The following is an 11,308-nucleotide window of genomic DNA, read 5'->3' as shown; positions in this document are numbered from 1 at the left end:
CGAACTTTAGCCATAACATGCGTATAGCATGAGCAATCTGGGCTCATGTCCTGGGTGTGACGGCTGGCAGTATACCAGTCAACATCAACATGTCTGCTACTATCACTGAAATCCGAATAACGGATAAGTGCAGCATCTCATACAGCCTCGCGATTAGGATCGTCCGTTTTGCCTCAAGAGAGGGGATGTTTGCTATCTCACCCCCCTTGGAATAATCCTTGCCCACCTGCAGACTACGAGGTGCAGTCTCGCTCACATAATCCCAGCCTCGGTAAGATACTCCTTACTGGCTGGATTCTTCATCAGCCCTTGGCCACTGCAGGCGTCCCTAAATGGCGAATTGGTCTAAGCCTTGCTTACTTGGCAACATGCACTATATCTTCGAATGATCATCTTTACGATTGCTTGGAGAGGCTTATCTAACTATGTTATACGTTGCGTTCTCCTCGCGCTGTGGGCTAGTTTCTAGTAATAAGTAGGAAACACCAAGAGAGTGTAGTAGCATACTTGTTGATCTCCAGGATTCTAGGATTATGGACAGCCATGTCAGACTTGATTCATACAGCGTATGTATCTCTTGTCGTTGAACCATGACGACATACTTGACTAGTACACGAATCAATCAATCATTAAAGTACAAGGTAGCAATCCATATAATCTCTAGACGCCTGATCAACAGCACACAGAAGACAACAATCCACCCCCCTCAGCACAATCGGATAATAGCCAAACCCCGTATTCTGATCCTTCAATATCGAGACCAAAGCCCGCCACCGCGTAACAGGTTCAAGAAACTATTATTTAGATTAGCCCTCTATCTGCCAAGTCCAAGGAAACCTAGCATACCCGCCGCATCTGTTCATGGACATCACCATTCACACGACGCCGGGCGAACAGGCCAAAGTATTGACAAAGGTATTTATTATATAACTAAAGAAGTTTCTTCCGCGAGGTCTTGTACATCCAATTAAAGAAATTCATAAAGATTGCTTGATCCTCCAAGAGCAGGTACTCGACATAATTGTGGTTTAGCTGGATGCAATACCTATTGCATGTTATTTCTAAGCCGTTGGATAGAAGTTTAAGTCAGTAATATACGTACTTCCACCAATATCGTTCGACATCGGCAAGGCCTTCCAAGGTCTTGGGCTTGAAATTTGGGGGGAGCCATCCAAGGCTACGGAAATGTTCTAGTCTGGCTCGAGTCTCCTCGCAGAGGATGGGATTAGTCCAGTACTGGCGTTCACCGGGTTGAGCAGAGGGGACGGGAGGAGGAGTCATTGAGATAGCCAGATAGAGGTAAAGACTGAAGTATAGAGATAATCAGCGTCAGAGTTGGTGAGAGATAAGTGACAGGATAAAAAGAGAAAACAGGGAGGAAGGAGGAGCATTTTATACAGCGCTCGACCAGGCCAGTCGGGGCTGGAGGGCAGCTAGATTTGGCCGTGAGGGAGGCCATTTTCGGCGTCGTTATGGTCGAGAGTTGAAATGGCCTGAAGCTCGCTGAGGTCGAGCGCGAGTTAAACATCAGAGAGGTGACTAAGAACGCTTGGCAGGTGCAGAATAGTGATGCAAAGCACGTGAGGATATTCAGGCAGCGGCACGCCCGCTGAGAGATACGGGTGGAAATGCGGCCGTTTATGGCCTCAGTAGCGGTCATTTTCGGCGTCGATTTCACAGGTCCTCACATTCTAGTTGTAAAAAACACAAGCTCAAGCGCCAATATGCCAGCTAAATCCAGAATATAGTATAGTATAACAATCCTCAAACAACAACCCCTCTCCTCCGCCACGAAGCCCAAGCAACTAACCAAGCGGCAACAGCAACCCAGACACTAGCTGTACACCCGATAGACCAGAACCCAAAACACCTCCAGCCATGGCACTGCCCGTCATCAGCTGGCGACCCATCAGCGGCATCTTGATATCCGCGTGAGTAAATAACACCCCACATCGCAGCACCAACGGCCGGGAACATAGCCACAATGCCCCAGTTTGTGCCAAAGTTCTCGACGCCCCAGACTACAGAGATGATGATCGGGACGAGGGAGAAGGCGCTGCCGTAGCCGAGGCCGACGAGGGCGGTGGTTAGGTGTGCGAGCTCGGGCTGGCTTGTTGGGAGTGGAGACGCGAGGAGGAGGAAGCCTAGTGACAGGAGAAGGGCGGACGGGATGAGGAATGCGAGGCGTGAGAGGGTTGTTCGGTGTTTCGTGGTAGATACTTCGGCGGGTTCTTGGTCGGTGGTGAAGTGGTGGTTTGCAGTGGGGGCGAAGAGATCGGACAGCGAGCCGGTCAGGAGACGGGCAATTGTGGAGGTCAGCGCGATGATCGTGACATGGGTGGATGGAAGACCTGCGGGATGAGCGTCGACAAGTGCCACAGAGTCCGAGTTGAGGGTCTGGACGATTGTCCCAAGCTAGAAGGTGTCAGCGGAAGTAATAATTTTGGCAGTTCAGGTTAGGGCTTACGTTGTTGAGATAGGCCTCTCCAGGGCCAGTGACCAGGAAGAAGCCCAACGCCAGCCACCACATTGTATGATCCGCAAGGAAGGTCCTGGTTTCATAGTTCAACAGCCAGTTCTTCTTCCTACGTTCCTCCTCTTCCCTCTCTTTCTCGCGGCGAGCAGCTTCGCGTCTTTCTTCTGAGGCGGTAACAGATTGACCGTCAGAATCGTTGTCCTCGTCCTGCGAGAACGTCCCATAAGCAGCATTAACCTCACTGCGCGGTCTAAAGAATTCACTCTCCGCCAGAAGACCGCTCCTTTCCAACTCGTCGACCGCTTCGTCAATATATTTGTCCTCGTCATCGTCCACGATCCTAAGCGCGAAGCTACCAATAACCCCGATGGTCATCAGTAGTATAGCAAGAAAGAGAAAGTACTTGTAGACATCAACATCGCCACATCTTCCGTCTTCCAAGCGTTCGCAGAGCAGGTATGTCCCAACCTGACTCTGCCACATACCGCTCAAGCCGAAAGCAGCAATAGGAACAGCAAGGATAATACCCTTGTGCTTTCCCCTACCGAAGTTCTTGGCGCACGTCGTAACGGCAGCTAAATACATACTACACGTAGCCATGCCAATAGCAACAAATGCCACGACCATCACCCAGAAAGGCCAACCATCTCCACCAGCATCCGGAGGGGGCCCGCTCTTGTATGTAAACGCCGCAAGGAGGTATCCGAGGCCGAAAGTAATGCCCGCAAATAACGTTAACGGAGACGGCGAGTAGCGGTCACAGAGGTATCCGGCTAACGACACGGGGAGGTACATTGAAATCCCCGCAGCAATGGATACCTCATTAACCCGCAGCTGGGTATAGTGTAACCGAGTCAGTAGCAACGGTCCGTAGAGGGAGAATGCCGTAATGCTTCCTGCGCCGAGACTAGACAACACAAGCAAGATCAGCAAAAGTCCTTCCGCTGGGAATAGAGTTGTAGTCCTCACCAAGTAATGACTCCCCAAACGAAGCTGCCTATCCGGACAACCTTCCGAGCCATCTTCTGCCGGTCCCTCTCCACGATTTCCTCGACGACATCGCTCAAGAGGCCATCATTGTTATCACTGTACCTGGCCACAGACAGGCTCGATTCGGGACGTGATCCGAGCAAGGCCTGGTCTTCTTGGGCGTCAGTTTCGTTCGATGTAGATGACCGACGATTGGTGTCGAAGTCGCGCTTATCGATGACCAGCCGGGTCTGGCCATTTGAGCCGGTCATGTTCTCGCGACTGTAAGAGTTTCGGATACCAGTCGCGAGATCTAGGGAGCTTTCACTCGAGTAGAAATAAGTCAACAGAAGGTAACATTGGATGTAGGAATGAAGGGAGGTGGTGAGGAGAGAGCGGAGGCTGACGTCGTGACTCCGCAGGAGATCACCGCTTATCGCCGATACACGTGACTCTTATCTATCACATTGATGCCCAAGGTAAAGCTGGATCTACATTCGCATATGCAGAGAACAAGTTCAAACACGGATGAATAGATTATAACTCTCATCTAGACCTACTATGACGCATACAAACAATAGAATACGGTCGTTCTCGGAGAGAAGCAAAGCCCGGGAATCGAACAAGTTCCCGGATGGTATATTCTAAGACAGGCTGTCCGATGAAGTGCAGATGAAGAAACCAGAATGCGAAGAGAAGTAAAAGCATAATGCAGGAACTTCGACCATGCACCGGGCATAGTAGGAGTCCTCCAGGGAAAGTAAATGTGCCGTGACCAGTCGTCAATCGTTGTCACCGTAGAAGACATCGTATCTCCACCGGGGTCGGTACAATGCTTTTGGTATCTCAAATTAGAAAACATGTACGAAAGCAAATTCAGCATAACCTCCAAGCCGTTACCATGCAGTAATAACGCCGCACTCGTGACCCCTGTTTGATTCCATTGGCTGAATCGACAGATGAAAGGCAAGGCAATTAACTCCAACTCAAAAAAAGGTATAACGAGACGCAGGAAAGAGAGCAAAGAAAAAAATGATCAAAGTGAAAAACCAAGATAAATCTGGGCGGATGCTAACGGGAGACAAAGCCAGAAGACGAAGGCAGGAGCCGCTTCAGAAACTGACTTCTCCTGGATCGTGATCCACAACATTCTCATCCCAATAGCGGTCAGTCGTATGGTGGTCGTCGGTCAATTGAGGGTTGAGGGCGATGCCTTCACCTTCTCCTCTCTCAGTGTACTCGTCTTCACTGATCTCCTTCATGATCCGTTGAAAGTACATCCTAAGAGAGCGAAGCCCGCGCAGATAGCCACGGTCAATATCGTCCGGATGTTGAGGAGGACAAGGAACGTCTGGAGGAAGCTCGTCTTCGCCAGTAACGCAATTCGCGAAATCAACAATCTTTAACGAAACGTCCAGGTTGTTATGTCCATCATCAGACTGGCGACGTTGCAGGTAGCTCCGTATGTTCTTGCTCGTGGGGGCCGTTTCCGGTTGTTCTGCCTGTTGCGGGTTCTGCTCGCCGTCATATAGAATTAAAAGACTACTGGCATATAGACGGTAACTCTTGAGCTTTCGGATCATGTTCTCTAGTTTGGCCAGCTTGTCGAGAATGACAGGAATCTTCTTAGCCACGCTTAAGTAACTAATGCCGTCGTAGAGGAAGCGTGTCAGAGCATCCTGGAATTCCCGGCCAGATTTTAGGTCGCGGCCAAAATACTTGTCTTCGAAGGTGTACTCCTGCTTCTTCACGTTCCACGTTTGCATGCCGCACAGCCGAACACCAAGTTGCTGAGAGGTTGTGTTCTGACACTTGCGTCTCTGGGACTTTCTCTTCTTCTCATCGGCCTCTACTCCGTACTGGCGAGTGCCCATCTTCAGGTCCAACACGCAAGGCTTGTTCATACCCGCAGTCAGATCCTCCAGCAGCAGGAAGAATTGAACTCGGTCATCCTGCTTCGTCTGCGCTTCCTTTGGGTTGGCTGGAGTCTGCGAGTTCGTCTTGCTGTCAAGGTTAAAGAAGACAGGTTTCTGGGAAGTATCACGGGAATGGCGACCAGTAGTCCATCCATTTTCAGAAATCGATCCGTTTCTTTTACTAGCCGGCAGCTTCGCTTCCTCAGGGTTGGTCGAGGTAGGCGGTGCGTCACTTTCCATGGAGAAAATATCATCTTCCCGATCACCCCCGTATCCCTCGTCCTCAAAGAACATGAGATCTCCCCCGCTCTTATCAGAGTCAAGTGTCCCTCGCCTTTGCAGACCACTGCCAGAGTGCCGGCGCCGAACCGTTCGAGTCCGGGACACCGAGTTGGAACGATGCGGAGCCCCCTCTTCTGATCTCACCGAGTCAAGTTGTGCCTGGCCTGCTTCAAGAGCGGTAGAGGCGGATGAAGACAGGCCTGGGCCATCGCCACCTTTCTTCACAATGTCAATGGCCGGCGACCGCGGTGAAGTTACCTGTTCCATGCTTTGGAGTGGGCTCGGAACTAGGCTTTCCGAAAGGTTGGCAGCCCGGCGGTGGCCGCTATCTGATGTCGTTCTCGGTAATGTAAGAAGTCCGCGGGCATGGCGCCGGTGGTGATGAATTGCGGGCGGGCTGAAAACCTCCCTCAGAACTTGCTCCTGGAGCTTGCGGTTGACAGTTGTAGCACCCCAAGTCTTCTTTACTGGCGATGGTGGAAGTTTCTCATTGAAGGTCCCGTTTTGATGATTTCGCCCATTGACAGTCGGTTCCATCTGCTGATCAGAAGTCTGGAAACCAAGCATAGCATTGTCCGCAGTGCGAGGTCTTTTGTGGCCGGAGAATAGATCCATAGGAATTATGTGACGGTTGTTCTCGAGTATGACCTTCGGGACTATACCAGTCACTTGCTTCTGGCTGAAAATGCGCTCTTTTGTTGTAGGGTCTGAGGCTTGTTTAATGTGGTTCTGCGAAGCTGGGCTAGTCTTTCTGAGAGCCCGCGATTCATCTGCGGCATTCTCAATGTCTGACGGGGCTTCCGAAGGCTTCTTTGAACGCTTTTTAGAGAAGGTTACGTTCAAGACACCAATATATCTAAAATGTCAATTAATACCTGGAGTTGGACAAGGGAGTAATTACTACATACCTTGGAAGAAACATCAGCATCTCAGGATGCCTGCGTTCAATGCGCTCATAAAATTCGTTCTCTCTGTTGTTGAGCTGTTTGCACACGGCGCGCCTGGAAAACCGAAACACCGTCGTATGGCCGCCCACCTGATGTCGATAAGGTTTCAATTCAACTGCCCCGACTGGCGTTACGGCGTCTTCGGCCCTTCGAGGGCGAGGGATGCGCGGACGTTGCGTGGGCGTTGCTGTTGGTGTGACCTCAGCCTCGTCTGTCACGCTAGACTCCTCGTCCTTAACAGACGTTCCACTGTCATCCGCGGAGAGTGCTTCGGATTCTTCAGTTGAATACTCAATCTGGCGCTGGAACGTGGAATCAATGGCTTTCTCATTTAGCTCTTCTATTGGAGTCTTCCTTTCCTGAAGATCGCCGTGCAGGATTCTACTTTCATTCTTAGATCGAAGCGAGATATCCACATGATTAGCTTCAGGCTCATCCGGAGCAGCATGTCTCTCTGGCATTAGAACGAGGCTACTCTCCGTTTCCGATTCTTCAAGAGGCTGTAAGCCGTGTGGACCCTTTTCAACAGTTTGTACCTCGTCGGTAACTGCCACTCGCTCATGAGGGAAGTAAACCGCAGAGGATATTTGCTCGTCTTCCTCCTCGTCGACTGGAGCGGAACCACGATTTTCGCCATCCGTATCCGAGAAAGGGGAGCGTGAATGCAGGAACGCCCTCGTTCTTTCTGAAAATTGAGTTGGGATGCTCCTTGAGAAAGAGGCACCTCGCGCACCTCCAGGCGTGAGATGAAAATTGCGAATCTCTTCGAGAAGGCTGCCTGGCAGCACTTTGGGCTCGAATTTAGGAGGAACTTCTTCGTTCAAATAATCGTCGTGGGGTTCGCCACCTGCAGTTGGCTCTATCAGTGGGATATTGGCAAGAGAGAATGCCGATAAACTCTTGGGAGCTTGAGGGCCTAGTCGCTCTGGGCTTTTGGATTCAGGTTCATCCCGGGAAGACCGCTGGTCCGCATGAAGCCCTTGCGGGTGTTTGTCATCAGACTCGAAGGCTTCATCATGCCTTGCGGTACGGTCATCTCGTCGCTTGCGATCCGGCGATGTGGCAGTGTTTTCCTTGAACAAACCTAGATAATGACTCGACTTGCGGCTGCGAACATGGGCAGCTGGTTCCGCATTGGCGATGTTTGCCTCAATTGAGTGCTCCACCCTCCCGCGACGGCTGCGACTAGAGCTGCGTTCCAATTTAGGTTCTTGCGTCGAATCACCAGAGGGTCGGCCTTGTGTCTGGCGGGAGCTAGCCCCAGGATTGATACCCGCGACCCGAGAATCGGACGGGGTTATCATCAATTGCTGAGATTTAGAAGACGCGTCGATCAACGGCGAAGGGCCAAGCCCACGATTCAGTGTTTGCGATGCGCCCGCACTCGCACCCCCGCTGTGCAAGGACGATAAGCGATAAGACGGGGGGTAATCCCAAGAGGGGCTCTGCGGACCCTTGGCGAATGAACCAAGATCCTCGTCTAGCGTCACATTTGAATCTTCGGGTGACAGGCCGAAAGAAGGTCGGGAAGGAAGGAGCGGGGCGGAGTGTAATGGAGGAGGTCTGCGAATATCAACTTCCATGGGGGCGTCGTCGGCGCGGTCGTAGTAGGAAAGGACCTTGGGGGTAAAGGAAGAGGAAGGAAAAGACGGCGACGTCTTGTCAATGGGCGAAATCAGCTTTGCAGGAGCATCATGATGGGCAGCTTCGACGGGCGGAAGTTGCGGTGAATTGGCAGCTTCGTTATCGGAGGGGAGGTAATGCGTTGCGAAAATACTTTCTCTTTCAGAAAGCTGGGGACTGTTGTAGCTGGTATAAGATGGCCCTGGACGGGAAAGGTTCGGGGCCGCAGGGGCAGTTGTGACCCTTTTTAGAGTAGAAGTGGACGATGAGCTGGCCCACTGTCGAGCCGTGGGGGATTCGGCGCGGGATGGGGAGGGAGCTTGTTGAGGATCGAGATGGGCGAGCTGGTCCCGGCGCCGCTGCTTGCTGCGAAGAGAGCCCGGCCGCGCAGAGCAATCATGTTGGGCAGACGCAGCAGGTGTCACCGGGGGAGTCGAGGGGGGATTGTCAGATGCAGATGGAGGCCTTGACATGGGGAGGACATTGGTCGGGAGTCTGCACAGCCAGAACAGGGATTAGAGCAGCCGAACAGGAAGAGAAGCGTGGACGAAAAAGGATCGTGGTTGGTGTTTCAGTCGAATAAGGCGGAAAAAGAAAGCCCAGAGACCTACGGACCCAAGGAGGATCTGGCGTCACTGCGTTAGCCGGGGGCTTGGAATGAGAGCAGTCAAGGAGATCAGGGAACATCAGCCACGTTCCAGGGCAGGGGCAGCTTACAGGTTCAAATCGGGAGAGGCTGCCTGAAAGAGGGATAGGTTGATTATCATTAGCTCGAGAGAGCGATTAAGGTATGATGATGGAAGGGGCGAGGCAAGAGCAGCCTTGAGTTGGGAGTTCTTGGGGAGGTTTAGCGGCTTGGAAGAGGAAGATTGGGAGAGGAAGAGTCGAAGAGTCTGGCCAACCCGCGCTCGATTTGTTGCGGATCCCGTCACCGCTTTCTGGATGCTCTCTTTCCTGGATGCTCCTCGGATCGTGATGCTCTTCACCCTCTGCTTCTGTGGATCGCAAAAAAAAGCAATTACTCTCTGCTCGAACCTGTGCTCCTCGCCCGACTCAACAGTCTCCCCCTCCAGCGACACCACTTCGCTCAACTCAATGACCCCAAACGTGGCTCCAACCCCAATTTCAGGTTGCGGGATTAATCGCTGGGCACTAATCGTCGTCCAGGCCGTGCCCTCTCCGGATTAGAGTGGAACGAGAATTCGATGAAGTCAGAGACTGAAGCTCAGGAGAGGCCGGATGCGACCAATCAGGACCTCGCCCTCTGCGAATGCTTCGGTCAAGAGACTCGGGGTGACGAGATGGAATCTATCTCCAGGCCAATCTTCCACACTTCTGAAGGGGCCTGATACGCACGTCGACACTTCGGGCCATGTTCGATAAACTTGCTACTATTACCTTCCTTTTATCCCTTGGGCTCCTGGTCAACGGTCGTCGTGATTGCACGCGCGGAACTCAAGTCAGACCTCTGAGAGCTGGCACGCTGTGCTACCGCACATCGAGAATCCATAATTCGAGACATGGAGAAGAATAAAGGAGTTCAATCCCTTATCAATACATGACTCGAAGATCTGATGCCGGATACTGATATGACAGTCTACAATTTCGGTCTTATCCTGGGGTTACAACAGCCGCAGCGGGCGAGATGGAACCCCATCTCATTTGCTATCGTCTAGAATGAATGATGCAATACAAGCTCGTGCTTAATTCTTGTCTCGTCTTGAAGATATTTGATGGCCGATGGTCGCAGTGGATGGACATTCCAGGAGGATGTCCTCGGGTCTCTTTCACCCCACACCCGCATGACCCCTACAGTCGCATTCTACCAATCATTGCGCAACGTGATCAACCTGCTGGCTCAAATTTCCCAACAACCTCAAACTTGGTCACCCAAAACCTCGACTTGATCGTTGTCTCCTATTTCAATCACAGCCCTTTTGAATTTTCTACCGATTCGCCGCTGTCATAATCGTCACCATTTCCGAAGAAGCCGGTCACATATGCTATTTCCAAGGAATATCGCGTAAGAGCCGGCAAATCTCCCGTCGAGTTCTTCCAGAGGGACATATTGGCCTTCGAGCTTTCACAAGCCAAAGCTCCAACAGAGGCATTAGCGCTGCCCAGATCAAGGTCTCCCAGTCCTTATCATTTGAGATGGCAATTCTCTCGTGATCCGACTCCAACTGTTGGGCCGAACTCTTAGCATCGGCAAGTGAGAAAGACCTCAGCCTTGAGGCCTTAGTGAATCAAGGGTAGAGTGATCAACAATGACCCCCTTGCTGCCTAAATTTGTGCCACCTATTCAAGGACTCTGCAGCGCTCACTGCAGCAAGCATGCATGCAATAGTTGTCTCGGCATCAGCACATCAGAAGCATCATTGCAATGCACATGGGTATTGGATATCACATCAGGCTTAAAGTTGATAGTTTCCCCATCTTCCTTCACCTGTCTCCAATCGTCCCGAGTTGAGAGTCAACTCAATGTTTCTACTGATGATATCTTATTACAGACGCATTGTTAGACCCATCACAACAAAGGAAGACTAACCTGCTCATGGCCTATCAGTGCCTATCGTTATCAGCAATCCCAATATAAGGCTTGTACCATCAACTCCAATCTGACAGTCAGGATAACAGTCTTCTTGGTTATGACGACTTCGCTTATCTTTCACGCCAAAAGTAGATGGACCCTTGATCCGGTAGCAGACATCCAATATCCGAGCTGTTGTATCGTAAAGTTGCATTCTAGACTTCGAGACAGCTGGTTAGTTACTCCGTCAGCGATAACTAGCTGTTTCCAGTAATCAACCATGGGCCCGTCTTGTATATCTACTTTCTAGTCAGTTGTGTCAAGCTGAAGATTGGCTTGATGCTTTCCGTGATGCTTTCTAAGGTGTCTCAAATCTCAAGCCACAGTGGCAAGATGAAGCATCGCGTTGTGAGCTTGTCCAACGACATGGGTTCCGTATGAAACCTTTACTGCTGCTGCCAAAGAATAAGAAAGTCAATATTTCGAAATCTGTCTTTAAAAGTTTCTATGCTAGAAATATATATCAAGCAGATAATCAAATCATGGTGGCGTTGTAACTACATAA

At 51.1% G+C, this 11,308-nt stretch overlaps 4 protein-coding genes across 4 annotated transcripts; 1 reads left to right on the top strand and 3 right to left on the bottom strand.

The window, feature by feature from the left end:
- The first annotated feature begins 517 nt into the window (after positions 1-517).
- On the top strand, positions 518-1,475 carry BDV14DRAFT_172855 (uncharacterized protein). Its single transcript, XM_073768647.1, has 2 exons — positions 518-1,045; positions 1,103-1,475. The coding sequence occupies exon 1, from the start codon at positions 591-593 to the stop codon at positions 969-971; it is 381 nt and encodes a 126-aa protein (XP_073628511.1). The 5' UTR covers positions 518-590; the 3' UTR covers positions 972-1,045; positions 1,103-1,475.
- BDV14DRAFT_56317 (uncharacterized protein) lies at positions 1,136-1,915 on the bottom strand. Its single transcript, XM_073777044.1, has one exon. The coding sequence runs from the start codon at positions 1,658-1,660 to the stop codon at positions 1,244-1,246; it is 417 nt and encodes a 138-aa protein (XP_073628510.1). The 5' UTR covers positions 1,661-1,915; the 3' UTR covers positions 1,136-1,243.
- BDV14DRAFT_172853 (MFS transporter) lies at positions 1,679-3,945 on the bottom strand. The gene is made up of 3 exons (XM_073768646.1): positions 3,446-3,945; positions 2,468-3,383; positions 1,679-2,415 (listed from the first exon to the last, which is right to left on the bottom strand). Exons 1-3 carry the CDS (start codon positions 3,715-3,717, stop codon positions 1,765-1,767), a joined length of 1,839 nt encoding a protein of 612 aa, XP_073628509.1. The 5' UTR covers positions 3,718-3,945; the 3' UTR covers positions 1,679-1,764.
- A 497-nt stretch (positions 3,946-4,442) lies between these two features.
- On the bottom strand, positions 4,443-9,058 carry BDV14DRAFT_56298 (inositol polyphosphate kinase KCS1). Its single transcript, XM_073777043.1, has 3 exons — positions 8,931-9,058; positions 6,552-8,839; positions 4,443-6,499 (listed from the first exon to the last, which is right to left on the bottom strand). The coding sequence occupies exons 2-3, from the start codon at positions 8,684-8,686 to the stop codon at positions 4,558-4,560; spliced, it is 4,077 nt and encodes a 1,358-aa protein (XP_073628508.1). The 5' UTR covers positions 8,687-8,839; positions 8,931-9,058; the 3' UTR covers positions 4,443-4,557.
- Positions 9,059-11,308: the final 2,250 nt, after the last annotated feature.

Source organism: Aspergillus stella-maris (genome assembly GCF_047715825.1).
Source record: "Aspergillus stella-maris strain CBS 113639 unplaced genomic scaffold BDV14scaffold_25, whole genome shotgun sequence".
Taxonomy (NCBI): domain Eukaryota; kingdom Fungi; phylum Ascomycota; class Eurotiomycetes; order Eurotiales; family Aspergillaceae; genus Aspergillus; species Aspergillus stella-maris.
Note: the sequence above shows the minus strand (reverse complement) of the source record. Positions and strands in the feature narration are given on the sequence as shown.

Coding starts and splice junctions, on each gene's coding strand:
- BDV14DRAFT_172853 (XM_073768646.1), bottom strand. CDS start 3,717: ATGACCGGCTCAAATGGCCAGACCCGGCTGGTCATCGATAAGCGCGAC. Junction 3,384..3,445: donor GTTTGGGGAGTCATTACTTG/GTGAGGACTACA, acceptor TGTGTTGTCTAG/TCTCGGCGCAGGAAGCATTA. Junction 2,416..2,467: donor GAGAGGCCTATCTCAACAAC/GTAAGCCCTAAC, acceptor GACACCTTCTAG/CTTGGGACAATCGTCCAGAC.
- BDV14DRAFT_56298 (XM_073777043.1), bottom strand. CDS start 8,686: ATGTCAAGGCCTCCATCTGCATCTGACAATCCCCCCTCGACTCCCCCG. Junction 6,500..6,551: donor ATGCTGATGTTTCTTCCAAG/GTATGTAGTAAT, acceptor TTGACATTTTAG/ATATATTGGTGTCTTGAACG.
- BDV14DRAFT_56317 (XM_073777044.1), bottom strand. CDS start 1,660: ATGACCGCTACTGAGGCCATAAACGGCCGCATTTCCACCCGTATCTCT.
- BDV14DRAFT_172855 (XM_073768647.1), top strand. CDS start 591: ATGACGACATACTTGACTAGTACACGAATCAATCAATCATTAAAGTAC.